This window comes from Rutilus rutilus (assembly GCF_951802725.1).
Source record: "Rutilus rutilus genome assembly, chromosome: 19".
NCBI lineage: Eukaryota > Metazoa > Chordata > Actinopteri > Cypriniformes > Leuciscidae > Rutilus > Rutilus rutilus.
In genome coordinates, this window is record NC_140232.1 from 20072589 (window position 1) to 20100359 (window position 27771).

Below are 27771 nucleotides of genomic sequence, written 5' to 3' on the forward strand. Positions count from 1 at the left end.
AAACTAAATAGAAAACTTTCAAATCTACTGTAAAATATTTTAAATTGTAAAAAATATTTCACAATATTACTGTTGTTACTTTATTTTGGATCAAATAAATGCAGCCTTGGTCAGATACTTCTTTCAAAACCATTAAAAAAAATGAACTTTGAACAGTATTGTACATTTACAAAAAAAATTTGTAATTGTAATGTTGATAAAACCTTTAAAAGCTGGATCCTGAAGCAAATTCCAACTACCAATATATACTATTTACTCCCACTTTACACTACAACGAATCAAGGTCAGTGTGAGTGATGAAGAAAGCCTAAAATAGAGCGGTGCAGAAAGCCTTGTCATTGTCTTCCCCTTCTTCCATCCCATGTTCTCTCCTTCACTGAGCTAAAGAACATCAGCGTGCCACTTTTCCGTTCAGACGCAGCATGTTTCGGCGAGCGGAGTCTCGGCTGATCGGCTAGGAGACTTAAGGGCATGTTGATGTTGTTGAAGTTTGGTCCAGAGCAGATGGAACTCGCAGCAGTGATTTTTAAAGAGCCCTCAACCCTCTGCAGGTCTCACGTGACCGAAAAGAAGGAAACCAGGTGGCTACGCGCTCTTGGACCAGCTGGGAGAGTGAAAGACCATCTGACACTCAGCCAGAGAATCATACACTCTCCTCAGCAAACACTTTGCATGTCAATACCATAGTAGCACAAAGGGACAGAGAGAGAGACAGAAAGACATAGATCCAAGAAATTGAACTAATTATCCTGGCACTCGGCTATTTCTACCCCATTTTTCACAGCTGAACAATTGGGCCCTTAAGTGGATAAACCAGCACAGAAAAGTGGTTTATGACCGTCTTCAGCTTGTAAAGTGAGTCGGTGAGTGTTTGAACAGCACGAATCAGTGGCTTCCTTTATAATCACTGGAACTCGATGAAAAACAATACAAGTTATAGTCTGTATATATTTATGTAATTATATTAATATTTTGTATTGTCAGTATTTAAACTGTCTCACAGATAGACCCATATGATCCTCAGATGTTTCTTTGTGGAGATCAAGATGCTGACTACAGTGAGGAGGCAGCATCTGCATGATCTCCTGACCTCTGACCCCCAGGCTTTGTGTAGGAGGTCATTTAGGCTTTTTACGCCACGTTAGGATCAGTCAAGCATTCCTTAGTGCCCAAGAATCAGGGTCAGCAGCTGACACCACTCTCTCCTTTACTCTCCATGTCTCTCTTTGTCCGTCTTTTGAATCCCTCAGGATAAGTGTTATAATACTGCTCATTTTTTGTCTCTCCTCATCAGTTTGATCACCTGTCCGGAGATTTAACTTTATAACCGCAGCCAAAGGTCAGGCTTTGGTTGATTTCTTAGGGTACATGCGTGTTCTTGGGCTGATTTGCATTGTCTTTAAATAGATTTTTTTTCTGTGAGGGTGTTAAATCAGATGTTGTCAGTGGCAGAATTGGTTTTAGGTTGGCACAAATGGTACGGTAACGGCACCCTTATTGGCATAAATAAAATAACAGTCGGTTGACTCAGAAATTGATGTGGGTGGTCGAAGTCTACTGATTCAAAATCTAGACCGCTAGCTCAGACGTTGCCAGATTGATTCCAAAATGTGCAACTCAAGAACTGGGGATTTATTGAGATCACAATCACAATTTGTGCCCTTGAGCAAGACATTGAATCCCAGGTTATTACAGGAGAGACGTCTCTGCAAGTTGCTTGGGATGAAGCTCAATAAACGTTTCCAGTAAATGACAAGTAGTAGTGAAGGATAAACAAAGCTTTGCAAAAACCAGAGGCTTCTCTCTCAACTTTATCGTAAAAAGGTCGTTTTTATATATATATATAAAAGCCACTGTTGAAGTGATTAATTTGTGTCTCTGCATTAACAATAAAATAATTCAAATGAATGAAACAAATTCATGAATAAAATCTGTGATCCGTCTATTTTAACCATGCTTCAGTCCTGGTTTCAGCTGTTATTCCTTGGTTAAATGAGCAGTGGGCTTCATACATAAATTATGGTATGTATTGTAAAAAAAATAAAAAATAATTGTTTTACAGTTAGGAAAACTCGCTCCTTACGAACCAGATACTAAAGCAGTCGTGGTTCTTAGATGAGCGGAGCTTCAGACATCAGAGATCACGTTTTTGGTGAATCAAGCTTCAATATCGAACGCAACATCAGTAGTATTTAGCTTGATTTATTTATTTTAAATGAATTTGAATTTTTGGGGCTGCTGTCAGTAACACTGTCAATCAGAAGTTTACTCTGAAGCCTGTCTTGCAAAAGAGCAGTTGCATCATCAGCAAAATATCCAGCAAATGAGCGCCATCTAGCGATGACATAGGTGCCACGGCATGTTGCTTCCAGGTTCTGTTTATCACAGAAAATAATTTCGACTTATCCCTCCAGTTGTGTGTACAGCAATGTACTTGCAGTTGTAGTCTATGGGGCAAGACATTGTATTGATAAATGTTAAAATGCTTAGTTAAAATGCATAGTTTTGACAGTATAGCCTAAAGATTTACATATGAAAATGGCACTGAGATAAATATGTTTTACAAGTTATCAGAAAACTCTTGACATGACCATATACACCCACTGCACCCTGAAGCTTTGACATTATATGTACAAGGAACAGAAAGGGAGTGTTTACAGAACATGATTCATGAGTCTATGGACTTCCATTGTGAGCGCTTTCATTTTCTTTTACAGATTGAGGGACGAGTCAAAATTATTTATGTAGTCTTTGACTGATAGAGCGTAACATTAATTTAATCTAAAACATCTGATTTTGCCATCTGATAATATTGAAACAACATACCAGTAATCCACAAATGATTCAGAAACACTTGTAAATGTTTCCAAAAACTCACAACATCATAAATAATAATCCACAGTAATATAAAAGATGTACAAATGTTAAATTAATGTGAAAACAAAAGAGAAGAGCAAGTAAGTGCCAAATGTTAGTTCATTATGTCACCATCATTAGCTCAGCTATGATGTGAAAATGAGTTAGCAGTTCATTTCCCTGTTAGTCTTATTAAACTCTTATTATAATGGGCATTTGGTGTTGCAAACGTCCCCCGACTGGAATAGATGATAGATGTTAACCAGGGGGAACATAATGAAGGAGCCCAATAAAGATCCTGTCTGCACTGCTGCTCCACACCACACGAGGGCGCTGTGACTCCGGTCCCTCAGAATCACACCTACCATCACCTTCACATAGGACAGCAGACCAGTAAAGAAAACCCATGACAAAACCTGAAACAAGTTGAAACATAAAAAAAGAGTGACAAATAGGTCGTCAGATGCTTGTCAGATTAATATATGTTCATTAATATATATAGAGAACCTGTCATGTCTGTGACAGTATATCTGAAGTAGTTAGTTATCAGGGTATTATACTGAGGTGTTGAGAAAGAGTAGTAGCCTATATCTCATCTCACCCAGTGTTTAATAAGTCTGCAATTACACAACTCATCATTACTAGTGACGCAAACACTCGACTTTGAAACTTGGGCACATGGGTCTGGATTTTTCTATCCTGGACGTTTAAGCATTATCCCAAATCAAGCTCTAATCATTTGTGATGTTCACTAGGTTCCATTATAATTCAGAAGGTTACTTTTTTGAGAGTTTAATATTGTTTTTTCCTTCACTTATCCGGCATTAGCCACGACTGTTTTACATTTTTTTTTATTTGTAGCCTGAGGAACAAAATAGTTTTGCTGAACCATTTACATTGATCTTTTAACATTTAATTCTGAATAGAATCAACAATAGATTCATGTAAAGCTAAACATTTAGACAGAATCTTCTAGAAATGGGCTGATTACATTAAAAGGGAACTTACTATAATAGCGTCCCCTAGAGGTGTATGTTGGAGTAATGGGCAGGGACTCATGGCAGCCATGGCCATGTTGTAGCCTCCAAATACAGACCCCAGCAGACACAGGACGCCCAGAAACACTAATGAACTGGAAGAGAATAATATACTCACTTTTAGTCAAACTCCCATTATGAACCTTTCTTAAAATTTGCTTTAAAATAAACATTATTCCATGTTTTTCATTCATTTTACACACTAAGGGAACATATCTTTAAAACAAATGATCTACTTAATAGAACACAAAATTGTAATCAGGGCTTGACATTAACACCCGCCAAATATGGGTGGATTTCAGCGGTGGCGTGTAACAGTCAGTCCTACTAGCCCACTTTTGCTCTGGATGAATATTGTTGGTGTTACAGGGCTTGAATTTCGATGAGGGATTGCACGTATTGAGCATAATTTGACTCATACCCGCAGATTTTGTGCTCACACCCAAAGTGCGTGCAGATAAAGCCAAGTATATTGACTTTATAAAACAGTATACTGGGTCCGTGCGTCAGGTCTTAAAGTGACAGCAGCCTAATATACCGGCTGCCAAATTATGAGATAATATTAAAAATATCTATATGGCAGTTTTTCCCTATGGTATCGATGTCAAAATTGTGGCCAGTGAAAATGCTAAGTGGCTAGTAACTTTGGAAAACCAATAGCCACAGTGGCTGGTGAGCAAAAATAAGTTAATGTCAAGCCCTGATTGTAATTAAAAGTGGAGATATATACCGTTTGGGGAAAAACATGGCTATGATGCACGCCACTGGATTGGCTACCGCCGACAGAGCGGCTGACAGGTGATAGGCCATATTTCCGTAAGGCATACAGGAGAATGTCTGCACTGAGGGCAGCAGTCCGTTCGTTGCACCATTCACCCACACCACCATACAATAGATGAACGCCAGCTGATAGTCGGAGTGCAGCGGTTTAGGAAGTAGCACTCTGATCTGCTTCTTTTCCTCTTCCTCTTGACTGTTTGGATTGGGGTCCACGGGGCCCTCCAAACCACTGCAGACTGTTGCCACGGCATCTGAGTCCGGGACGAGATTTTCAGTGGATAGTTCAAAGGTGCGAGGCAGACGGTTTAATATGAGGAAGGCACCCATGCTTATTGCTGTCATTACGGCCAGGAAAGAGAAGAAGATCTCAGTGGAGAAATTGGGAGGGAGGTACTGCGTCTCCACAATGAAGGTCGGAGGTTCGAAGTCTGTGAGGTTATCTGACACGTGCGACACATTGACACATTCTGACATTCCAACCCCTTGCGCCAGCGCCACCAGGCCTGGAACCAGACCGCTCAGACCTTCTCCAATGAAGTATGTGGTGATGTATTTGGCTGGAAGTTGCATCATGAATGGCAGGAAGGTTACAGATGAGGTGCAATCGACTAGAGCAAGAAAAAATGTGAGGATGAAAAATGCTGTGCTACGCGGTTGACCGAGAAGCATGGTGGTGTTCTTCCAAAACACAGCCAGTAGGACGCAGGCTACAACACCGATTGACAGGACCGCATAGATGACGAGATTTTCCCGTAGTCTTCCAGGACAGAATTTGTGTGCCAGGGTCACCAGCAAAGGCCCTAAGTTGGCAAGCTGAATGATGACTGTGAGGTATGATGGCAAGTCCCAACCCTCTGGTAGAACATTGACTATCAGGGGAAGTTCTACCCACAAGCCATTAATGGACACCCAGGAGCCCAGACCGAAAGCACACGCCAAGACATGGATGTACAAAGGCATAGTGAACGTCTTTATCAGAGGGCAAACGGGTAGTTGAAGAAATATCTGATGTCAGACAAATTTCAACTGTGTGACTCTTCGGTATTTTATATTGTGTGACGCCACTTCAGTTGGGCTGTGGTCTTCTCTTCTTGCCTTGCCAAAACATCAGATTACCTTTAAAGAGAGAAAAAAAAACATAATATGACATCTCTGACAGAGGAACCATTGCACAACCCTGGGAATTAAGACTATATATTCAACTGTTCAAAATGTTGGGGTCAGTAAGATATTTGTAATGTTTTTAGTCTTTTATGCTCACCAAGGCTGCATTTATATAAAAATACTGTAAAAAAAAACTAATACAGTATTTTACCATGTAATGTATTCCTGTAATGACAAAGCTGAATTTTCAGCAGTGTCACATGATCCTTCAGAAATCATTCAATGCTGATTTGCTGCTCAAGAAACATTTCTTACTATTATCATTGCTGAAAACAGTTGTTCTGCATATCTTTGTGCAAACCTTAATATATTTGTATTAGAATTATTTGATGAACAAAGTTCAAAAGAACAGCATTTTATTGAAATAACAATTTAAAAGGCCTTACTGTCACTTTTGATCATTTTAAAGCATCCTTAATGAAAAACAAATATTACTTTAATTTCCTTTGATAAAAATACTCATCCCAAACCTTTGATAAAAAATACTAATTCCAAACTTATAAACAACATATATACATGTATACAGTAGTCAACATTTGAAGTGGATCAAAACCTTTCATCAAAGTTATACATGAATTTTGAACAATACCCATTCTTGTCTTAGGCGACTTTGATGAACTTTTTTGATCCACTTCAAATTTTGACTACTGTATATATATATATATATATATATTATTATATTATTATATTATTACATCAAACTTTAAAGTCCCTGTAAAGTCAAAATTAAGTATGTGTTCTGAGTTTGTCACACCACAGAAACATGTGTTATTAGCCACCCAGCCAAATTTGAATGATAAAAAAAAGCCGGCAAGTACATAAAATAAGCTATCAAAATCTTGAAAAAAATGAGCAGTAGTCTCTGCTCTCAAACGCTGGGGGCGTGTCCGCTGGCTGCGCTGAAACCACGCCCACTCGCAGGAAAGCTGCCGTCGCCACACTCAACTGTCACCGCTACAGCCGGAATGGATGCTCCTAGGTTTTACAAAGCCATGTTCGAGCCTGGACTAACGTTACCTACTATAACTATATGTACCGCATGGCGGTACAAAATATGACCGCCGCTCTGGCCTGCACTGGCTTTCCACAAAAATAAATGACGTGGAGCAATTTGGCTGTATTGCGTGTTTATGTATATACCTAAAAAAAGTAGTAGTATGTGCATGTCTGTCTGTGTGTGTGTGTATGTGTGTGTGTGTTTGTGTGTGCGCATGTGTGTTTGTGTGTGTGTGTCTGTGCATGTGGATTTGTATGTGTGTGTATGGGTGTGTGTCTGTGCGTGTGGATGTCAGTGTGTGTGCTTGCTTGCGTTTGTTTGTATTCCTGCATGTGTGTGTGTGACAGTATCATCCTAAACCAGCAACCCTTCGCTCAACAGCACCATCTCACCATCTACAGGCCGATGAGTGTACAGTCACTAAATGTGCACATAAATGAATTTATTTTATACCCCCCCATGGATGAAATTCTACGAAACTTAGCAGAGGATACCCCCAGAGGATGTCAAGTTAATCATACACATTAAATATGGTGCAGTTCTGAACATCTCCACTGAAGATAGGGGCGATTAAAGCAGAATAATATTGCATTTTCATTTTTTATGGGAGGGGCGCAAATCACAAATGAGTGATTATGGGCTAGGTTGATGTGGGCCCTTAAGACCAACATACCATAAAAATGTCTTCATCCTCGGTTCCACGGTTCAAGTAGTTATTTAGGAAAAACTGCATTTTTTGGGTTGGGGGGGGGGCCCAGCGCGGGGGGGGAGTGGCCCCCGGGGACCAAACGAAATTTTTCCGTAAAAGTCTAGTGGGGCTACATGCCCACCAAATTTCATGTTCCCCGGTGTTTTGGTGTCCCTGGTATCGTTGACGGAAAATTCAGTAGATTGACGGGAAAAAAAACCTAAAAAACTTTGACAATCGATTATGGGCTAGGTTGATGTGGGCCCTTAAGACCAACATACTTTGCAAATTTCTTCATCCTCGGTGCCACGGTTCAGGTAGTTATTTAGGAAAAACTGCATTTTTTGGGTTTGGGGGGGCCCAGCGCGGGGGGGGAGTGGCCCCCGGGGACCAAACAAAATTTTTCCGTAAAAGTCTAGTGGGGCTACATGCCCACCAAATTTCATGTTCCCCGGTGTTTCGGTGTCCATGGTATCGTTGACGGAAAATTCAGTAGATTGACAAAAAAACAAACAAAAAAAAACCTTTGACATTCCCTATATGACCGCTTTCGCTAGCTACGCTAGCGGCGGTCATAATTATAACATAAGCACACAAGGCAACTTACACTCATTGGTGGGCTCGCACTGCCGACGATGGCACCAGTTGTCGGCGCGACGGGAGGATGAAGGCCGAGGCGGGAGATAATCGGTTCGGCCCCATTCACCAGTAACAGCGGATTATCTGTGAATCCCAGTTGTCTCCGACGAAAGTTTATAAAACTATCCCGTGTAAAATGATCACTACAGAGGCGGGTTTTGGCGGTGATCCTCAGCACTCCATCAAGGTGGCTCTTCACAAAATTAATCCACCTCTTCTTGATGTGATCGTTTTTCGGAAATTTAAATAAGGACACCGATCTGTTTTGTACATGATCGCATCCAGGTAGTACTCATTTCCGTGACGAAGGCATAGCTAGCTAGCAAACTGTAGGCTGTAGTAACTAATAGTACTGACAGTAACTCGCGATCGGCAAACTGATGTGAATGAATGTGCTATATTGTTAGGGGAGGGGCAGCGTCAGGGGCTCCAGTGCGTCATCAAGTAGGGGCGTGTCCAGGAGCTCAGGGGCTTCAGTGCGTCATCGAGCCCCCGTTTTAGCCCCGCCCAAAAAATCCGGAACACAGCAATGGTGAAAAACTGTTTAACGGTCTAACTCCACAATTCAGTACTTCACAGTTCACAGTCTTTGTAATATGTTTTAGTAATACATTTCTAACATTTATAATGTGTTTAGAATTTTTTTATAGAATTGCCTTTACAGGGACTTTAACCCCTGGTTCACACAGGACGCCGAAGCGACGCGGAACGGAAAATCACGCGCGGTCCGGCGCCTGCCTGTTCACACTAGACGCGTATTCTCCGCGGCGGTCTACAAGCTTCTGCTCAGTTGTTGTTTATTCAGAGCTATTTTTTTACATCATGGGTAAGTAAGTAACCTCATAAAATGAATACATCATGTTTCTGTAACCAAGAAGTTTGTACACTTCTTGTATTAATACTTTTTGTTAATACTCGCGGTATTTTAATTTGAAAATTGCTTATATTTTGACAATTGACCGGATGTCTCGTGTTTCTTGGTGTGACTTCCTGCCGGAATGGACGCGGATCACTCGCGGCTCGCGAAAAAAATAGACCAGACGCCGAAACTGGCGCTTCACGGCGCGGGCCGGCCGCGACGAGCCGCGGCGCACCGCGTCTGGTGTGAACGACACCATAGGTTAACATGGGCGCCGAAAGGAAGCGGCCTCCGTTCCGCGCCGCTTCGGCGTCGCTTCGGCGTCCGGTGTGAATGGGCCGTAAGCTTACAAAATGTTGCATGCAATACAAAGTTATTGCATAACAGCATATTTTATTGCAGCATAGCAATAAAATTATTATAAACCAGCACTAGAACAATCAACAATAAAATGTTAATTGCTGTATTAATGTGGCTTGTTATTGTAAAAAGTACAGCAAAAATCTGTAATCATTCTAAATTCAAATATGAATTGTTAATTCTGTTAACTGGATCCAGTGGTCTAGGTGGTTTTTATACAACCAAAGACAATGTTAAAAGTTAAAATGAACTTGTCAGTCAACGGTTAAAGACCATTGGATTTGCATACATGTAATATCCAACATGACAACAAAAGCGACAATATTCAGACAAAAAAGAAAATATTCAGTCAGCATGTAAGCAAACATCCGATACCTGTAACTCAGGACAAAAGACTGATTTATGTGTTATCTCACTGGAGGAGCATTAAACAAATTCAGTACTCACATTACTGCTGAGCCAATGAGACAGAACATGCTCTTCTTTCTGACACAGACCTTAGTTTGCTCTACGAACCGGTAAGTCATAGAAGTGACATTCATTCAGCAATCCTGTATCTCGTTACCGGTTAACCTCTCAACTCTAAAGATGTCCACAGTGTGGTTTTTAACCTCAGCGTATGAGTGTGGGTGAGTCTCATGAAGGTCATCCCGCTCTAATGAAGTGCATAACTCTCCTGTCACATGACACTGCAACAAAATGGCCTTTTAGCTGGTCCAGTTTTTCTGCATAACTCTTGCACTATAGCATTGGCATCAAAGTGTGCAACTACAGGAGGACAGAGTTCAGTGAGCCTGTTGTGCCTCTGAGATGTATCACGATTATTTAATCGTGAACAGAATATCCTGAACTCTTTTGCGGCATGTACTTTGACCCTATTCAACCATCATATCTTTCATCAAGAATAACAAATGTGGAGCACAGAGACTTCAATTCACATCATATTTAAACCATAGTCCTTGTACCACAATCTGAAGTTCTCGGTGTGGAACTTTGAACCGTTAAAAGTCTTTACAAAACATTAAACTTACCTTAGGTGCTGTTTATTTGTATACTCTCATAGCAGATATTGAATCAATCACAAAACATCACAACCCAAAGCTCATTCTGGCACAGCATACAGTATAAGTGCAGCTTTATATGGTGTGACGTGTGACCCACATATACTTTACTACCCTCATTACTAATTAACAGCTTCTTTTAGGTTTTGAACTTGTACCTAAAAAGAAAGATTTATTAGAACTATTAACGCATTACATAAAGGCATCAGGCCTTTATTTATGTATAGATGAGACCCATGAGTACATAAATGACTTTACCAGAAATCAGACACAAACAAAAGTCAATGACTTGAAGCCAGATGGGGTAAGATAGCAGCCAAAGGTTCACAGATCATAACGAAAATATCTAACCAGCCATTCACACGGCAGCAACTCAATGCATGAAGGCATGTAGACATGGTCAAGACGATCCGCTGAAGTTCAAACTGAGCGTCAGAATGGGGAAGAAAGGTGATTTAAAGTGACTTTGAATGCGGCATGGTTGTTGGTGCCAGACGGGCTGGTCTGAGTATTTCAGAAACTGGTGATTTACTTGGATTTTCACGCACAACCATTGCCACAAATGGTCTCTACAATCAACTTAGCTCACGATGCTTTTGAGAAACACAGCCCGGACTGGTTCGAGCTGATAGAAAGGCAAGCAACAGTATCTCAAATAACCACTCGTTACAACCAAGGTTTGCAGAAGAGCATTTCTGAACGCACTACACATCGAACCTTAAAGGTAAGAACAGCAAACTGAGGCTATGGGCCCACCAAAATTGGACAATAGAAGATTGGGAAAAACTGCCTGGTCTGATGATTCTTGATTTCTTCTGCGACATTCAGGTGGTTTGGTCAGAATTTGGTGTAGACAACATGAAAGCATGGATCCATCCTGCCTTGTATTGACGGTTCAGGCTGGTGCTGGTGTTGTAATGGTGTAGGGGATATTTTCTTGGCACACTTTGAGTACCAATTGAGCATCATTTAAATGCCACAGCCTACCTGAGTATTGTTGCTGACCATGTCCTTTCCTTTATGACCACAGTGTACCATCTTCTGATGGCTGCTTCCAGCAGGATAACGCGCCATGTCACAAAGCTCACATCACCTCAAACTGGTTTCTTGAACATGGTAATGCGGTCACTATACTCAAATGGCCTTCACAGTCACCAGATCTCAATCCAATAGAGCAACTCTGTGATGTGGTGGAACGGGAGATTCACTTCATGGATGTGCAGCCGACAAACCTGCAATGTGTCCTTGCTGAATAAAAGAAATAAAAAAAATTTGGGAAAAAAAAGACACAACAAAGACACATTCAATTTCAAATAAATGCTGTTCTTTTGAGCTTTCATCATTCTATTCATCAAAGAATCCTGAAAAAAAAAGAAAAAAACATGTTTTCATAAAAATATTAAGCAACAGAAGTGTTTTCAACATTGATAATAATAAGATAATAATTTACTTGAGCAGAAAATCTGCATTTTAGAATTATTTCTGTAGGATCATGTGACACTGAAGACTGGAGTAATGACTGCTGAAAAGAAATTACATTTTAAAGTCCACATGAATTCAAAATTGACCATATTTACTTTGTTTGCCTAAATTGTTAGTTTTGTGGTGAACAATTCATCCATGCAAGTCAATCCACACAAAAAAATTTTTTGGCTTTGTAATCTTTAATCAAAATCTGAAAATGCCCCTCCCCTCTGCCTTGGAGGACCTTCTCTGATGACGTATGTTTGACGGCTTGGTTTGGTAAACGCTTAACCACTCCCCTCAAACCGTTAGTCTGCTATGAGCGAGAGATGGAGAGGAGGAGCGCTAGAGTAAAACCCTGCCCTCTGTTCAATATTCCTTTTCACTGGGAAATACGTCACAACACTGGAGAAAAGTCGTTTGCAACTTCCGGTTCACGCGGACTTTAAAATATATTTTTTAAATTGTAATAATACATTATAATATTACTGTTATTACTGTTTTTTTTATTAAATAAATGCTGCCTTGGTGAGAAAGAGACAAAAAACGAATGTTTAAATTATTCTTTTTTTTTTTTTTAGATCCTAAAAAAGTTTATTTCATTTTATTTATTCTCTTTACAGTTTAAAGTTATGAAATAGAATGATTTGTAATTGTGATTGTAATTTCAAAGGTTTCATTGACATAGCCAAATCATTGTCATTTAAGCATAAGACCGCGTGCGAGTTTGAATTGAGATCGCCATCTTTTAATGATCAATCTTCCATACATATGTCATATTTGTACCAGACCTCAAGAGTAGCCCGGGCCTATAGACCTGGGCGGAAGCCCTGCTTCCGCAATCCATGATCTAAATATAAATGTATTATTTATATGTATATAAATCATAAGTAACCTGATAACAGTGTTTCATGTATCACTATGAAGTGTTGCAATCTGTTCTGGTGTTAAACACCTCTATTTATTTTTATTTTGGTTCAGTCACAATGTGAAGTCAGAAGCATTGTAATGGGGGAGGGAGGGAGGGAGAGAGAGAGAGAGAGAGAGAGAGAGGGAGGGAGGGAGGGAGGGAGAGAGAGAGAGAGAGAGAGAGAGAGAGAGAGAGAGAGAGAGAACTGAACTTTGTAATGAAGGTGAAAGGTAAAAGAAAGAACAAAAAGGAATGTGTTACGTGTTCAGTTTTACAAATAAATGGCATCATTCGAATTAGTCAACTTTTTGAGTACAAACATTATTTAGCATTGAGGGTCAAGTTAAAGTTGAGTGGACATGTCCTTGAGCTTGAGCTGTTGTTTATCTGCTGACAGCCCTGTGTATGATGTGTACTGAAGAATAAAGAATAAACATCTTCAATGACCCAACATAAGCAGGATAAAAAGCACAAATCAGGCCACAGGTCTTTCCAGTTCTTTATTAATTTTATTATAAATATGAACTTAATGACATAAACGTTTTCAAAACAAGAAACAACAAAAAAAGGCATTAAGGCGTTATTTTCAGTTTTCAACAAGTAGCCGTCTTGCTGATTTGCTGATTGTGAGACTATAAGGTGAATTGCAAAATCAACCGAGATAGCATTTTTAAAAGGCTTCTCCCAATAAATCAGTAAGAACAAACATTCAGTAACAAGTGTGACTGCCGAAGGTCATCAATCAAATGACCCCAGCGAATAAGGGATCGGCTTTGCTTTGTTATCTGAAGGACAGTATGCTATTTTTTAGCAAGTACAATGTGATTAGTTCAGTCTTCTTAAAGCCACATACTGTTACACTGTGCATGGAAAGAAAGGAGACTCAACGAGAAGGTCTTTAACACTCTAATCTTGCATTTTCGATAATACAATCGCCATATTACCACAATCTCTTTTACACATTTCACAACAAACTAGTAACATTTCTTAAGCAATTTCCTAAATTTCTGTTGGTTTATAGAACCATAATTATACCTGCAGAACGCTAAGCTTTACCAGACAAAAGCACAGAAGTCTTCACTGCATCAACACATCACGATCACTTGCTGCTCCAACTTCTTCCACCATTTCAAATCAAGAAATGTTACGGCTGGTGAAATCCTTCATGGTCAGTACATTACAAATAAAAGAAAAGGTTTGGATATGTTATATGATATGATCGTTCACACTCTGCAATGTAAAACTTAGGAGAAAATAATGTCATAATAAAGACTCATTGGAAACCAAAAATACAAAATTAAGTGAAATCCAATGACAAATGTAACATTTTACTAAATCAAAGTAATTGGTTTAAGCTTCAGTTCCCTGTACAGTGAACATCGCCACTGGAGTGTTTTCTTCAGATAAACACCGACCAAACACACCACAACAGATCCTATTAGCGGAGCAAAAATAAGTTTGGCATCTCATATCAGCATAGAAATATATAAGATATTAGTTGACTGTCAAAAATACTACAATATTCCATCTAACAAATCTTCCTGAATTCATAAAAATGACACATGACATGACACATTATGAATCAGCTCAAAACACCTTTTTTTACAGTTCTGGCTGACTCCTTTGTAACAGTTTTACATATTGGACAAATGAATTTGCTCTCTAAAACATGTTCTCTGACCTTCTATAAAGCGGACCTATTTTAAACATGTAACATCACCAAACTGACCTATTGAAACACAACAATTGCCACATTCCGGCTGACAGTAACAAGGTTTTGGCGTGAAAATGCACACAAGCATAAAACTTCTAAGCTAGAACTCATTTAGGCTGACCTTTTCAGTTCTTAAGGGCTAACAGGTTTTTTGTGCAAAGAAAAATAATTAAACTAATACCCCCAAATGGCACAACAAAAATGATATAAAATATAAAATTGTTCATTACTTCAATTTCCTCACTCTTAAAAGACGACATGAACACGTCTTAACTACATGGCTTAGAGATAGCAACACTTATTTTCCAAAGCAAAGAATGGTTTTTTTTTTTCATTAGTGAAAGATTAACTTTAATTTTTTTAGTAATTAAAAATATGACTACTGCTGTATTTAAATATAAAGTCAAGTAAATAAATATTTTTCGAGTCCATTGTCATTGCAGCTTTGTAATAGAGAATGTATATAACGCTCATTAAATAAGCAGTTAGTAGTAGTTATAAGTCACTATTCAGCTAGATGTTAAATCTGTCCTTCATCTGTTCATCATGCTGTAACCACCTTTAACATTTCATATTATTATTAAAATTTAACATGCTAGTGTTAAGTTGAACATTAAACTGTTAAGTAACAATGTATGCAGACCTAAAACCCAAGCAATGGAGTGTAAGTTTACGTTTGTGTCAGTCAGCTGGTCAACCTAGCCTACAATGAAGTTAATACAAGATAAAAATGGATACATCATATAAGGCCTATTCTGAGTGTCTCGTGGATTTTGATATCTGTGAGGACACCATTGCTTATTCACACACTTAGACATCATTAACCTAAATATTGACCTACGTGGAAATACTTCTAATATACACCTCTTGATCAAGAGCTAACTGCTAACAGCACCTCTGAATTTGCAAATGTGCTTCAAAAGAAAGTATTAATAATGAAAAAAATGAATGTAAGGAACAGGATGAGGCAGAGCAAAGCAAGTTTCTTGCGATTTGCCTTTTAAGGCGTACTGAAGTTAGACTGCATATGATGCTGCTCCGTCCGTTCAGAAACAAGCAACAGATGAAGACACCGGTTTTCAGCCCTCTGCGGTGAAAGAGCCAAAATGCCTACTGCACTTAAACCCCAAACAAGTGAAGGATGAGAGCAAGAGTCCCAAAGGCCAAACCCAAAAGTGCAGTCAGTCAAAAGCCAGTCCCTCAGAAACAAGCTGGTCAGCAAAGCTTTGAGCAGCTGAAAGATAAGGTGTCCAGAAAAGAGCCCACTTTGTTCAAGTATTGACATTTTAAATTCATTTTGTTTTTTTTGCACTTTGAATAGTTTTAAACATTTCACAGAAGTCTCAAGTTTTCAACAAGGATGTTTGGGTCTTTAGAGTGAGCAGGGTGGGATATTGCTTTCAATTGCTTTGTCAACCCCATTCTCTCAACTTTTGCTAAGAATTGATGGCTTTCTAACTTGGGCATTGATATCTTGCCATTCCTCTTGTTCTGTCTGAGGGAGGACAAGTAGATGGAGAAAAAAAAGACTGTTCTCCTATAAGCAGGTCTGAGGTAGGGGAGGTGGGTCGGTGGCAGAGGAAGATTACTTGGTTTTCTGGGCCCATCTGAGATCATCTGATCTGGGTTTCTCTCCTGTCAGGCTCTGGATCAGATCTTCCAGGTTTCTCCAGAATCCCAGTTTCTCTAGAGGATAGTTCAACCAGCCTGCACATTCAAACACATTAGGGTCAATGACATGTAACTGTATAACTGCTGTAAATTTATATTTCTGTAGTCTGTAGTAGTCCTCTATCTGATTTCATTTCCTGTTTTTTCTTCTTCTGCATATTAGTTGCACCATATGCCTTTGTTATTGTATGTATGCAACGCACTGCATTTTGAATGACTTTTTTTAATTAATAAATACACATTGCAAAACATTTCTATTTCAAATAAATGCTGTTCTTTTGAACTTTCTATACAAACGTGTATTGTGTGCGAGTATACCTGTGGTAATGCAGAAGTAGGTTTCATGAGGTGAAACGTGGTGAACTCTGTGGTGTTTCCGTGGTAAAATGATGTAACAGTCCTGAAGAAACGTCACCCAGCGTGGGAGCCCAAAATATGTGTGCGACCATTTGTGAATCTGATTGGTCAGTGTAACAAAAATGGCTAAAGCAAAGACGTAACAGTACCATGGGTAGTTTGGATAGATCTCCGCTGAAGAGAGAACAGCACAATATTACACACGGCGTCATAAATGAATGTGGTTCATCATTTGTCTCTGTATTGGACAGATAACATGTCTGATGTCTTACCTGGTGAGAGCCTCAAGAAGTTAGCGGCCATGTTAGCGAGAGGGATGATAGTCAACATACAGTTATCACCATTTGTCTCAATGAAATCATGGCGCGTTATAGCTGTTGGATCAATGTGGTGCTCTCGAAATGGACGAATGAAGGCCTGGGTGCCAACAAACACAGGAAAAGTTTTTTAGGATAAGTAATTATGCTAGCACAATTTAGTAGTTGAGAACATTTTCCTGAGATTTATATTTTCGTTGTTTAAAGTGTTTAAAGACATGTAAAGGCCAATTCACACCGTACTGATCGAAGCCCACCAACACCAATAAACACATTCATTGGGTTTTGTCGAATCAGCGGGTTAACCGGTCGGCGTTTGTTTTTGCAGGATTAACATGTTGAATCTGTGTTTATAGGGTGAATGTCTGAGAAGTGACATACTGTAATCTGGTGACTGTCGCCGTTGGTCGGTGTCTGTCAGTGCAGTGTGAATTGGCCTTAAAAGATGTTTAAAGTAAAAACAAAAATATAAAATGTCCTAGAAATCTACTTGTGATCAAGTGGTTCAATATAGAGTTCTCAACGGGTCGGGTCGGCCCGACAAACCCGACGGGACCCGCGGGTTCGGGCCGGGTTCGGGTCGAAAATATAATCAAATGACTCGGGTCGGACCTCGGGCTTAATCTTTTCCAGTCAGTGAAAAAAAACAACATTTATTAATCATCGCTGCTGTTCACCGTAAAGAAAGTCTGGCTGCTGCGTGCAAGCGCATCACGGAGAGGGGCGGGGGCAGACTGACGCCGCTGCGTGCACGCCTTTAGCCTGGAGAAGAAGATGGAGTTGGTGAAAAGTAAACTTGCCTCAGGTGAATTCACCGTCGCTACTACAGCCTATTTATATATTTAAAGTTTATTGTTTCAGTTGTTTGTATTGTTAAAAGGCGTGAACATTAAAGGTTGATTTGAATTTCCGTCTGCTGGTCATGATAATACGTGTATGAGAAAAAACAAATCCGACGCGGCGTCGGGCCGCGGGCCGGGTTCGGGCAGATAATTCATGTTGATGTGTCGGGTTACATCGGGTCCGGGCTTTAAAAGCCACGGGCCGGGTCGGGTTGTTATTTTCAGGCCCGTTGAGAACTCTAGTTCAATATCTATTTGTTCTCAAAGTATTTGATTACATTTTTAATCCTTAATATTAACTTAATAACAGGAAAAAAGGGTGTTTCACTCCTGTACCTTCCCAACGATGGGCAGATCCACTGAACCCCATGTGTCAGCACCCCAGTGGACCAGACCAGAGGCAAAGTCTGCTGTGAGGATCCCTGCCACTTCACACACACATACAGCAGAATATCAGCATGAAATCAATCTCTAAATCCTATTATTAACCAAAAATGGCTTTTAGTTCCCATAAAAAGCTGTTTTTGCTAGTTATTTAAGACACACAGAGAAAAAAAAAGTTGGCAGCTACTAGCATTCTTGAATACTGGGAATTTCAGAGTTGTACTTTGCAACTTCTTTGTTGTGTCTACCACTACTTTATTAACATTGATGTGTGTGTGTGTGTGTGTGTGTGTGTGTGTGGGTTTGTTTGTTGTACCAACCGATGCCCAGAAGGATGTACCAGATGTGTCCCAGGTGGAAGTATGTTACCAGGTAACAGAAGTTGAAGGCCATGAGGGTAAAGCAAAGAAGCACACTGAGCCATTCCTGACATCTTTTTCCTGTGAGAAATAGACAGAGTTGAGACCTTTTAAATAGCAGTCTTTAGTCAGCAGGGTCCAAAAATAACAGCAAAGCACCACATTTGAGTACAAATTGGAACTGCAGCGTAATGCATTATTTAAAAACAGACTGTAAGAACAATACGCTGATTATGATGAGTACAATTCAAATCAAAGATCACTAATGTGATATCACAGATATGAAATTATATATATCAATTTTTTTTTTATAAAAATAACACATTTTTAAATGAAAAGTCTCTTAATTCACCTGCCATTCACCCACCAAAATGGCAATGTTGGAATCTGTTTGTAAATAGTTATGGAAGTACAAATTGTTAATAAATAAATACATTCCTACATACACACACACACAGACATACAGTAATAAATACATACACACACATATTATATATACATATAGTACGCTAACTTCAGAGTCTCCACAGTGTCTCAGTTAAGTAACTTTACTGAAGTACTAACTTGTTTGCTGTACAAAAATGTAAAATCAAATCAACAATACAGCAACATGAAAAAGTAACTATCTACAATACTGGTCACTCACTACTATTCCAAAAATACAGCATCATTATCATAGAAACTGTTGAGAAAGCATATTTGAATAGATGTTTATAACAGATCGAGACAGATGGTTATGGCTGTGAGCATTTATCAAAGCAACGCTCACAACAAAGTCGCATTGTTTCTTTGCACAGCTACAACAATTGTGTGCCGGGGGCAAATTCACCTTTGCCCTGAATTCACTGCAGAAAAGAACATGATTCACACCACAATTGACAGAATCTAGAAATACTGCTGTTTGTTCCAGGGTGTTAATCTGAAACCGAAATACTGAGAGCCTGAACAGTCACCAAAAGTGACAGTAAACAGGACAATGCTGTCAGAGGACACTGATGTTAAGTAAGAGAAGCACTGAATCTCATGCTACCCAGAAACCCACATCAGTCCTGCTCGATTTGACATTGAACTCCACCACCCCACCCCACCCACACAAACTATAACAAACTCGTACCTGTCACACCTACCACACCCTCACACTGGCCTGCTAAGTGCTTACTGTGCTCTTTTGTTTCCGCTCCTGTTCTGTTTTTGTGTTTATATGCAGCATTTATCCTCCACACAATGTCCACTGTTCCCTGCTGGTACTGATGGAGATCCTCCTTCCACAGTATTCAGATTTACTGCACACAAACTAATCAACCATTGTGGGCCGCTGGTTTTGTGTGACCCTGTTGTGCTAATGCTATAAATTGCTTTTGTTATTCATCTTTAATAGTGTGAACAGCCATTCCTATTGAGATAAAAACGAGTCAACCCGAAACTGTCTTTAAAGGTGCACTCAGTAAGTTTTTGTTGACATTGAGATGCTTCTTATTCGATATTCAATAGTACCAGTGGTTTTGGTACTTAGTACTGATACTTTTTGGCTTGATGCATTATAAGGCTTCTTTACTAACTGCTGTTGTTTCACATCAAAGATGTTTGTTTAACTTTTTGGTTTCTAACTATGCTGTTACGGTGCGGACACGTTTAACGTTGTTCTGCAAATATTTGCGGGAGAAATGCAGCCATTTAGATAGGAATCCCTGTGATGGGGAATGGAGATTTCGCAGAGGATTCAAGATGATCATGTGAATTTGGAATTTACCTACAGAAAGCAACTTGGTTAGAAAGTGACTTCTGTATGAGCTGCATAACTATACTATTGACTATAGACCTTATTCACAGCAGCGCCATCTTTTACTTTTAACAGGAATGAAAGCGAGGCTGTGAGGGATAGACATAGGCTACATCTCCTCAGTGGGTTGTACTATTTAATGCGTTTTATTATTGTTCTGCTGACGAAACACTGCATGTCTTTCTAAGAAATTTCAGTAGACAAAAAACTCCAGACAACATCAGCTGTGAAAAATTATAATTGATCTAGGAGCCTTTCTACAGTGGCTCTGTTGTTATGTTGTGTTTGACATTAGTTTTACTTGTTTTATTCACATTAGCTTTTACGTTTATGCTTTGTAAATCACAGCAAACACTGTCTGCATCTGCTAAATGAAATAAACAGCATTGTTTTAGGTAGTAAAGTGGCCAGTTGCATGGCAACTACTAGTCATGTGATGTCAATATTGGCGGCACCCATGAAGGGGCTACCCGCTACGTGTAGAAAAAAACACCAGCTTCTTCTATTGTGTAAGTCATGTTAATGTTATTTCTCAAAATCCCGTTCATGTTTTATTTGTACAACTTTTTTTAACTAGCAAAACATAACTGAGTACGTGGCTGAGTAATCTATTTGGTAAGCGTGTAATCAAAGAGATCTCCTGTTAGTAGTCTATCTGACAGCTCCAAGTACCACAACCATTTCTGACACAGAATTACATCCCTTGGGACCATAAGAGATATATAAACTCACAAGACATGATTAATAACCTATTTTGGTCAATTTTACCACAGACAATTGTGTTCGACTGATCTGATGACTGGCATCACCGATAGGGCGATGAGCTCATTCAAACTCCTTGCCACATAAACATCACTTGTTAATCCATATATGCCACACTATGCTGCGTAGTGTTTGTCCCCGCAGAGACCCCAGACTGAATATACACGCGCTCCGCTACATGCCCTTTAAAAACCGACCACTCTAGACTACGAGGCGAATGCTACAGCTTCGTGGCCGTGCTGTCCGGCGCTGCTTAAGAGAAACTCGTGGCTGGCAGTCCGTTCAATCCCCGGTGTGGGCAGCGGCAGGCGGCTACCGGCGCCGACGAGAAATGTAAAAACCGGTTTAAATTCTCACCTGGCGAGTATAATTCCGCGAGCTCTCGAGCACCTGCATGCTGTGGACCCCATCTCGCGCCCGGCTGAGCCACTCTACTTGGCTCGGGTGTGTGAAAGTTTTCCGAAGACCCACTTTTGCTTTCGGTGCTCGCCATATTCAGTCCGGTTCGGGCGCAGCGGATGCATTAATTCCGCATCCTCAACTCCACGCCTCTGTTCGCCTTGTTCCGCGTTTCCTCCCAATTGTGTTCGTCGCGCTGCAGCATTCAGCCAATCAGCAATTCGACTATGTTTTCATAACAAACATGACGACCAATTATAAAACAAGAATGTCCTGACCCCACCCGGATGCAACCAATCAGAAAAGAGGCTATACTGGAAGCGATTAATTTTATTTAATTTAACGTACAGTTGTGGATGCTGATATTTTAGTGCATTGTCCAAAATATTCATTTTCATTATGTTAATAAAAAGAAAATTAAATTAAGTTTTTTTTTACTATATAATGTTAGGCCTACTTCACAAGTCAAAGGAGAGTAGATGCGAAATACAGTGTATACATAGGCTTGTGCAGAACAAGTAACAGACAAAAAAAAAGCAAGTGGTGCTCATTGCAGAGGCAAATTACATCCAGCTCCACCTCTCTGGACGTCATGGGTTAAGTGGGAGAGGGGGAGCTAGACTTCACGCTCCATTCAAAATAAAAATATTTCATCCAAATGATAAATTCAGTCATCATTGTCAATTTGTCACCCTTTTTTGGTCCTAACCCGAATTACACCTTTTCTTCGGTGAAACACAAAAGAAGATGGCAGGGACAAAAAAATAAATATTATTTGGTACAATGAAATGAACCCCAATTCATTAGATTGTTTAAATTATGACATGGCATTCGGGATTCATGTATGACTTTAAATCAGAATCTACCACTCTGATAGAGAATCACAATACATAAATATGTTCTGATGTAGGATTTGCGTCACTGATGCTTTATAAAAATTAATGTAATGTGTCAAATAAAATATGATATCATGATAATAAATTATTAAAATATTAAATAAAATAATAAATGCACAATATTGGAAATGAAATGGACATGAAAATGTAGGCTGTATAATATTTTCAAGTGCTGGCAGCTTAATGAGTCAGTTCTTGCAACACGTTGCACTATGATATGGGACACAGGGGAATGTTCAGACACAGAATAAGAAAAGGAAATATTGAGAAAGATGGTGCTGCTTCGAGGACAATGATGAAATTAATTTCCAGCTCTTGTAGTGCAATCCTTACCCACCAGATGGCAGACTAACTACATCACTGAAAAAAACAAGAACAAGTTTATTGCAGCAGCCAACGCCTGCTGCCCCTGGAAAATGATTTGTAACTATCAATTTGAAACTGAAATTACTACTGAGAGAACTTATGGTTAGACAATGTCAATGATGATATGATATTAATCAATAAAGTGAATAAACCTGATTAAGTAACTTTAATGTGTGAATATATTAAAGTGTGGATAATATTGCAGGATGACAGGCCTGTTGAAGTCGATAGAAAGCCAAACACCTTTAAATTAAGTTATAAAGTGGATACTTCCGGTCCTAGCAACAGAGCATTCCCAGAAGTGTTGTGATATAGTAATCCCACCAGGAGTGTTTTAGATGTCTGACTAATTAAAACACCTGATTCGACTCATCAGCTTCTTCGTGTATTGAATAGGGAGATATCTAAAACATTTTAGGAGTTGAGTCCCGAGGACTGGCGTTGAGAAACACTGCTCTAGAAGACATTATTTTGACTGGTCAGGTTAAATATGGCTGAATAATGACCGGTCCCAATGGTAAGTGTAGAACTGACTGCTCCTCCGAGAAACCTGTTTCATAGCTTTACTCTATTTATTTTATTTGTAATCAATTCTATTTATATTTGCTTACTTATGTGTTGTGTCTGTAGAGTTCTGTAGAACACATAAGTAAATAAAATAAATGCAAATATAAAGAATAAATGCACAATAGTTTAAATACCTCTTTTTCTTGAATGGTATAATGGTAGGCTATTAATGAGACCCTATTACATCCAAGTAGTTCAAATATGTGTGTGTACTTGACGTGGCAATTAATCTCATTCTGATTCTCAAAATCAAAATTGATGTAAACATGTGTTCCTTATGAAGCAGCCTAAACTCGGCACATTTGTATCTGTTTATGCCGTGTTTATGTTTTATTGTTACTCACTAGTGTGCTCACAGACCGCCGTTTTGAGAGTGCGGTCGAACCAGAAAGACGCGTCACATTCCAAATAGAGAATCGCCGCCCACTCTCACACCCCTATAAACACCCCAATCCGAAGCATGGGAACTGACTCGAGCTCTCCAGCGATCGCTGGGCAGGCAACCTATCACCCACATAACTAGACAAAAGTCATCTAGTTATTTCTGCTTTTTGGAAGACACTCGCATTTTCTCGTGAGTTCTTCTCTTGCGAAGTTATCAGGGGCGGCGAAACCCTGATCTCAGTCCTGCCGCAATCCGGCGGGTGTTAAGATCCATGGAAGTGGCCGGTTTTTACGAGGGGGACTACCTCGCTTTCCACAGCACTAACGCCAGCAGCAGTCCGAACAGCAACAGCATTTGCAAGCAGCCAACTAACGGCTCCATGACGAAGCTTCATGATCTTTCTGAGCACGAGAAAGCCATAGACTTCAGCATCTACTTGGACTCTTCGTCCCAGTACCAGCACCTGGCCAGCCAAGACGAAACCCGGCACCGCGCACTGGGAATCTACACCGACTTTCTCTCCGAGGAAAACAAGAGCAAGAGAGCAGCGTTACAGAACTACAAGAACTACATCTCGCTGACCGAGCGGGACCCGAATAACCAGCTGGCGTATCCGGAGATACAGGAGACGCGCATAGACGCCGTGTTCAGCCCAGACTTTCTGGGCAGTTTTGCCAAAAGTAACTGGCGACACGAAGAGCCGCCAATGGATGGTTCCGGGGGCTTTGACATGCGCTCGTATCTACAGTACGCTCCGAGCGGAAGCCTGGGAAACATTTCCACCGCGTCCTCCTCCTGCTCGAGCCCGCCAGGTACACCTGCGCCGGCAGGTAAGGGAAGATCACCTCAGTCAGGCGGCAAAATGGCCTCTGGCGGCAAAGGGAAGAAGAGGCTGGAAAAGGACAGCGACGAGTACAGACAGAGGCGCGAGAGGAACAATCTCGCCGTCCGCAAAAGCAGAGACAAAGCCAAAATGCGCAACATGGAGACGCAGCACAAAGTGCTCGAGCTCGCGGCCGAGAACGACCGGTTACAGAAGCGCGTGGAGCAGCTGTCGCGCGAGCTGGCGACGCTGCGGAACCTGCTCTCCGCCACCGGCCAGTGCTGACGGGACTCCAGCGGTGCTTAATGACTATCAGTGACTTTAAAGAGAGCAGAATTTACAACAAAAGTTCTCTGCGCTTGATAGAAAAACGGGCGAGTGCTCGTTCAATGCGTTTACAACCGAGAAAAAAACATGAAAGTGGACTGTGCGCCTGGATTGCGCAATATCCCACCGTGTGCTCGGTATAACTCTGGTAATCTGGAAACCCTGTCATGTATTTCGTCTGTAAAGTATTTTTGTACGGGTTCTAAAGTGAAATATCTACTGTTTAATATTCTGTTATTTAAATTCATTTCGCCATATCTGGGGCAGTGGTTGTCATGGGAAGAGTTGTACTGCAGAGGTATGATGCAACTCATTGTAACAGTATTGGAAACGCAGTGAAGTAGTCTTATAAATATGATAAAGGTACAACTGGTCTACTGCTATATACTATTTTATTGAATTAAATGATTTTTACTGTACTGAAATCCTGTGTGTCCTGCATTTTATTACTGCTGTCAAAAAAATATTAGCACCCACCCACCCACAGATGCTGAGATTCAGTTTCCATTATGCAGTATTGTTTACTTTACATTTAATAGTCTCCTTTTATCTGGACATATACATTTGAAACTTTGCACAATAGTTTTATTAGACACAATAAACATTTACAGTTATTTGATAGAAATCTCCTGTTTGGTGACTAGATTTTTGGAGATCTTTTGAAATCTGTGTTCATGAGTCACTTTGAGGTACAGTTATCTAAAATACACAGGCAGGGTCCACAATCCAAAGAGTTCAGCGGTCCATTAAAGACTGCGGTTCAAGGCTAGATAAGCACTGAACTTTCTAGACCCTCAAAACACACAAACACTCTGAACAGAAAGCCTGCCACGGTGAGATATAACTACATATTAAACATGGGCATGGAATACAGGCCGTTGTGGACGAGCTAGCAGTGATATGGTTTGATTTGAGTGAAAATGAAGATTTAGATAAGAGAAATTATCAATATGGATTTAATCAATATACAAACTAAAAAAAAAAAGACTTAAAAAAGCTTTTTATTTAACAAATTTGTTCTTGTCAAAATAAATAAATATAATACACGTATGACTGATACATATATATACATATCCATACATACTTACATATTCATGTTTATGATAATATATGAAGCCATAAAAATGTAAGTCTAGCCAAGGTGGACTTGATTTAATTCATTAAAAATGAAATCACACACATACAGTATATTACATTTATTACATATTACATTTTTAGGCTACCAGAATACCTGTTTAATCTATTTTATATGAAATGTATTGTTGGGATTTCTTCATTGGTTACAGGGAAACTGAGCTGTTGAGGTGTGTCTGTTGAGTCCTGCAGGAGGAAATGAAACCTGATGGACAGGTTGACTGACCTGTCAGTCAGGGAGGAGAGTATGTAGGTAGACAAGGAACAGTTCATCAACATGACAATAGAAGGTGGGAGAGTGAGAGGGGTGGGAGGTACATTTTTGTATCAGTGGTTAATCTGAACTTGTGATCAACAGTCTAAACTTCTCAAACAAATGTTCCTCTTGTGTATGAGAAGGACTGTGGTCTTACACCACATACACAGCAACTGAGCTGATAGAAAATCACTAAAACCACACACATCTATTTCAAAGAAAGGCTGCAAAACAATAAATGTGTGTGTGTGTGTGTGTGTGTGTGTGTGTGTGTGTGTGTGTGTGTGTATACACCTGGTTTTAGACCACAATAATTTATTAGTATGGTGGACCAATACAGCATCAATTAGTCTTGGGAGTGTCCTTCACAGTGGCCAGAGGGATTTTGATAATATTCAGAAATATTTTGATCTGGTGACTGTGCAGACCATGGGAGGTTTAACTTCACTTTAGTGTTCATCAAACCATTCTGTCACAAGTCTTTCTGTGTGTATTGGTGGACCATTGGACCATTAATATTGACTCTGGAGCTCCCGACGAACATTGGTGGAAACAGGAGAGTCGAGGTGCGCATTCAATTCTTCAGTGAGTTGGGTAGCTGTGGTTTTATGTTTTTTGGATACAGTCAGGTCAGTACCTGGACATCCCTTTCAGAGAGCTTCCTCTTGCGTCCACCGTTACTCCTGTTGGATGTGGTTCGTCACGTGCAGACATTACTCTGAAAACCATGGCTCTCAATATGGCACAGATGAGCCAGTGAGACACGCACCAACAATTTGTCCTCTTTTGAACTCTGATATGTCTCCCAATATGTAGTGTGGATTGCAATATTTTATTTACAGCTGTATTGCTCTGCTAATTCAACCTTCACACTTGCTCTTACTGATGGTGATGAAAAATCAGTAAAGATTGTTCACCAGACAATCTATATTTAATTTCACCTATTGTGTGAATTAAGTGGTTGTCTTTCGTAATGAAATGCCTACATACTGATTGCACCACACTCACAGTTTGCTTGAGAAGTTTAGTTTGACATTTTGTTTGATGTTTGGGCAACCTGTAGAACAGTGAGAAACTGATCGCTAAAAGGAGGAAAAGGGTGTTGTTTTGAACAGTGTATTTCACAACGTCGTCCTATAGTGCAGGAAGATCTGAGTTGCTCAACAGTTCCAACTTCCTTCTCCATCTGTGCATGCAAGTGTGCTTGCATGTGTAACGTACTGCTGTCTTAGATACTCTCATTTAATACAATTGTTTTAATCCAACACAACCAGACTCCATCTACATCTGTTAGGTGAATATTTTTAAGTGTGCAAGAGCAAACAAAAACTTGCCATACACTATTTTAATCTATTGAACAGGATTTCTCTGTGCTTTATTTACTTTTCTTGAGATGTTTGCTTTGTTAATGCCAAACTAAGCAAAGAGATGGCAAAAAAAGAATAATACTTAGTGCCTTTGAATTACATTACACATTTCACTTTGTTTATTTAGTTTGTGTCCCAGTCTCAGAGCACTGTTGATTGCTAACACAGGGGTTTCCAATGTCAGGATTACAAGTTTCTTTTCCCCTTTTACTAGAGAGCAATGCCCCACCCGCTTCCAGGCTGGATTTTA

At 39.9% G+C, this 27771-nt stretch overlaps 3 protein-coding genes across 4 annotated transcripts; 1 reads left to right on the forward strand and 2 right to left on the reverse strand.

Annotated features, from left to right (window-relative positions):
• Positions 1-2188: 2188 nt before the first annotated feature.
• On the reverse strand, positions 2189-10509 carry slc52a3-1 (solute carrier family 52 member 3-1). Of its 2 annotated transcripts, none has more exons than XM_084388731.1 (4): positions 9828-10056; positions 4624-5789; positions 3865-3988; positions 2189-3272 (listed from the first exon to the last, which is right to left on the reverse strand). In XM_084388731.1, exons 2-4 carry the CDS (start codon positions 5631-5633, stop codon positions 3060-3062), a joined length of 1347 nt encoding a protein of 448 aa, XP_084244857.1. In that variant the 5' UTR covers positions 5634-5789; positions 9828-10056; the 3' UTR covers positions 2189-3059. The 2 variants fall into 2 exon arrangements, with proteins under 2 accessions (XP_084244857.1, XP_084244858.1); XM_084388732.1 differs by lacking the exon at positions 9828-10056 and adding an exon at positions 10412-10509 and having other exon boundaries at positions 2758-3272.
• Positions 10510-13307: 2798 nt separating this feature from the next.
• peds1 (plasmanylethanolamine desaturase 1) lies at positions 13308-21557 on the reverse strand. The gene is made up of 6 exons (XM_084389107.1): positions 21359-21557; positions 18421-18540; positions 18053-18144; positions 16830-16974; positions 16519-16731; positions 13308-16236 (listed from the first exon to the last, which is right to left on the reverse strand). Exons 1-6 carry the CDS (start codon positions 21492-21494, stop codon positions 16115-16117), a joined length of 828 nt encoding a protein of 275 aa, XP_084245233.1. The 5' UTR covers positions 21495-21557; the 3' UTR covers positions 13308-16114.
• Positions 21558-23085: 1528 nt separating this feature from the next.
• Positions 23086-25189, forward strand: cebpb (CCAAT enhancer binding protein beta). Its single transcript, XM_084389175.1, has 2 exons — positions 23086-23179; positions 23577-25189. Exon 2 carries the CDS (start codon positions 23886-23888, stop codon positions 24720-24722), a length of 837 nt encoding a protein of 278 aa, XP_084245301.1. The 5' UTR covers positions 23086-23179; positions 23577-23885; the 3' UTR covers positions 24723-25189.
• Positions 25190-27771: the final 2582 nt, after the last annotated feature.

Coding starts and splice junctions, on each gene's coding strand:
- peds1 (XM_084389107.1), bottom strand. CDS start 21,494: ATGGCGAGCACCGAAAGCAAAAGTGGGTCTTCGGAAAACTTTCACACA. Junction 16,975..18,052: donor ATCTGCCCATCGTTGGGAAG/GTACAGGAGTGA, acceptor GTTGGCACCCAG/GCCTTCATTCGTCCATTTCG. Junction 16,732..16,829: donor CTTCTTGAGGCTCTCACCAG/GTAAGACATCAG, acceptor TTCTCTCTTCAG/CGGAGATCTATCCAAACTAC.
- slc52a3-1 (XM_084388731.1), bottom strand. CDS start 5,633: ATGCCTTTGTACATCCATGTCTTGGCGTGTGCTTTCGGTCTGGGCTCC. Junction 3,989..4,623: donor GCCATGTTTTTCCCCAAACG/GTATATATCTCC, acceptor ATTCTCTTCCAG/TTCATTAGTGTTTCTGGGCG. Junction 3,273..3,864: donor CTCTAGGGGACGCTATTATA/GTAAGTTCCCTT, acceptor AACTTGTTTCAG/GTTTTGTCATGGGTTTTCTT.
- cebpb (XM_084389175.1), top strand. CDS start 23,886: ATGGAAGTGGCCGGTTTTTACGAGGGGGACTACCTCGCTTTCCACAGC.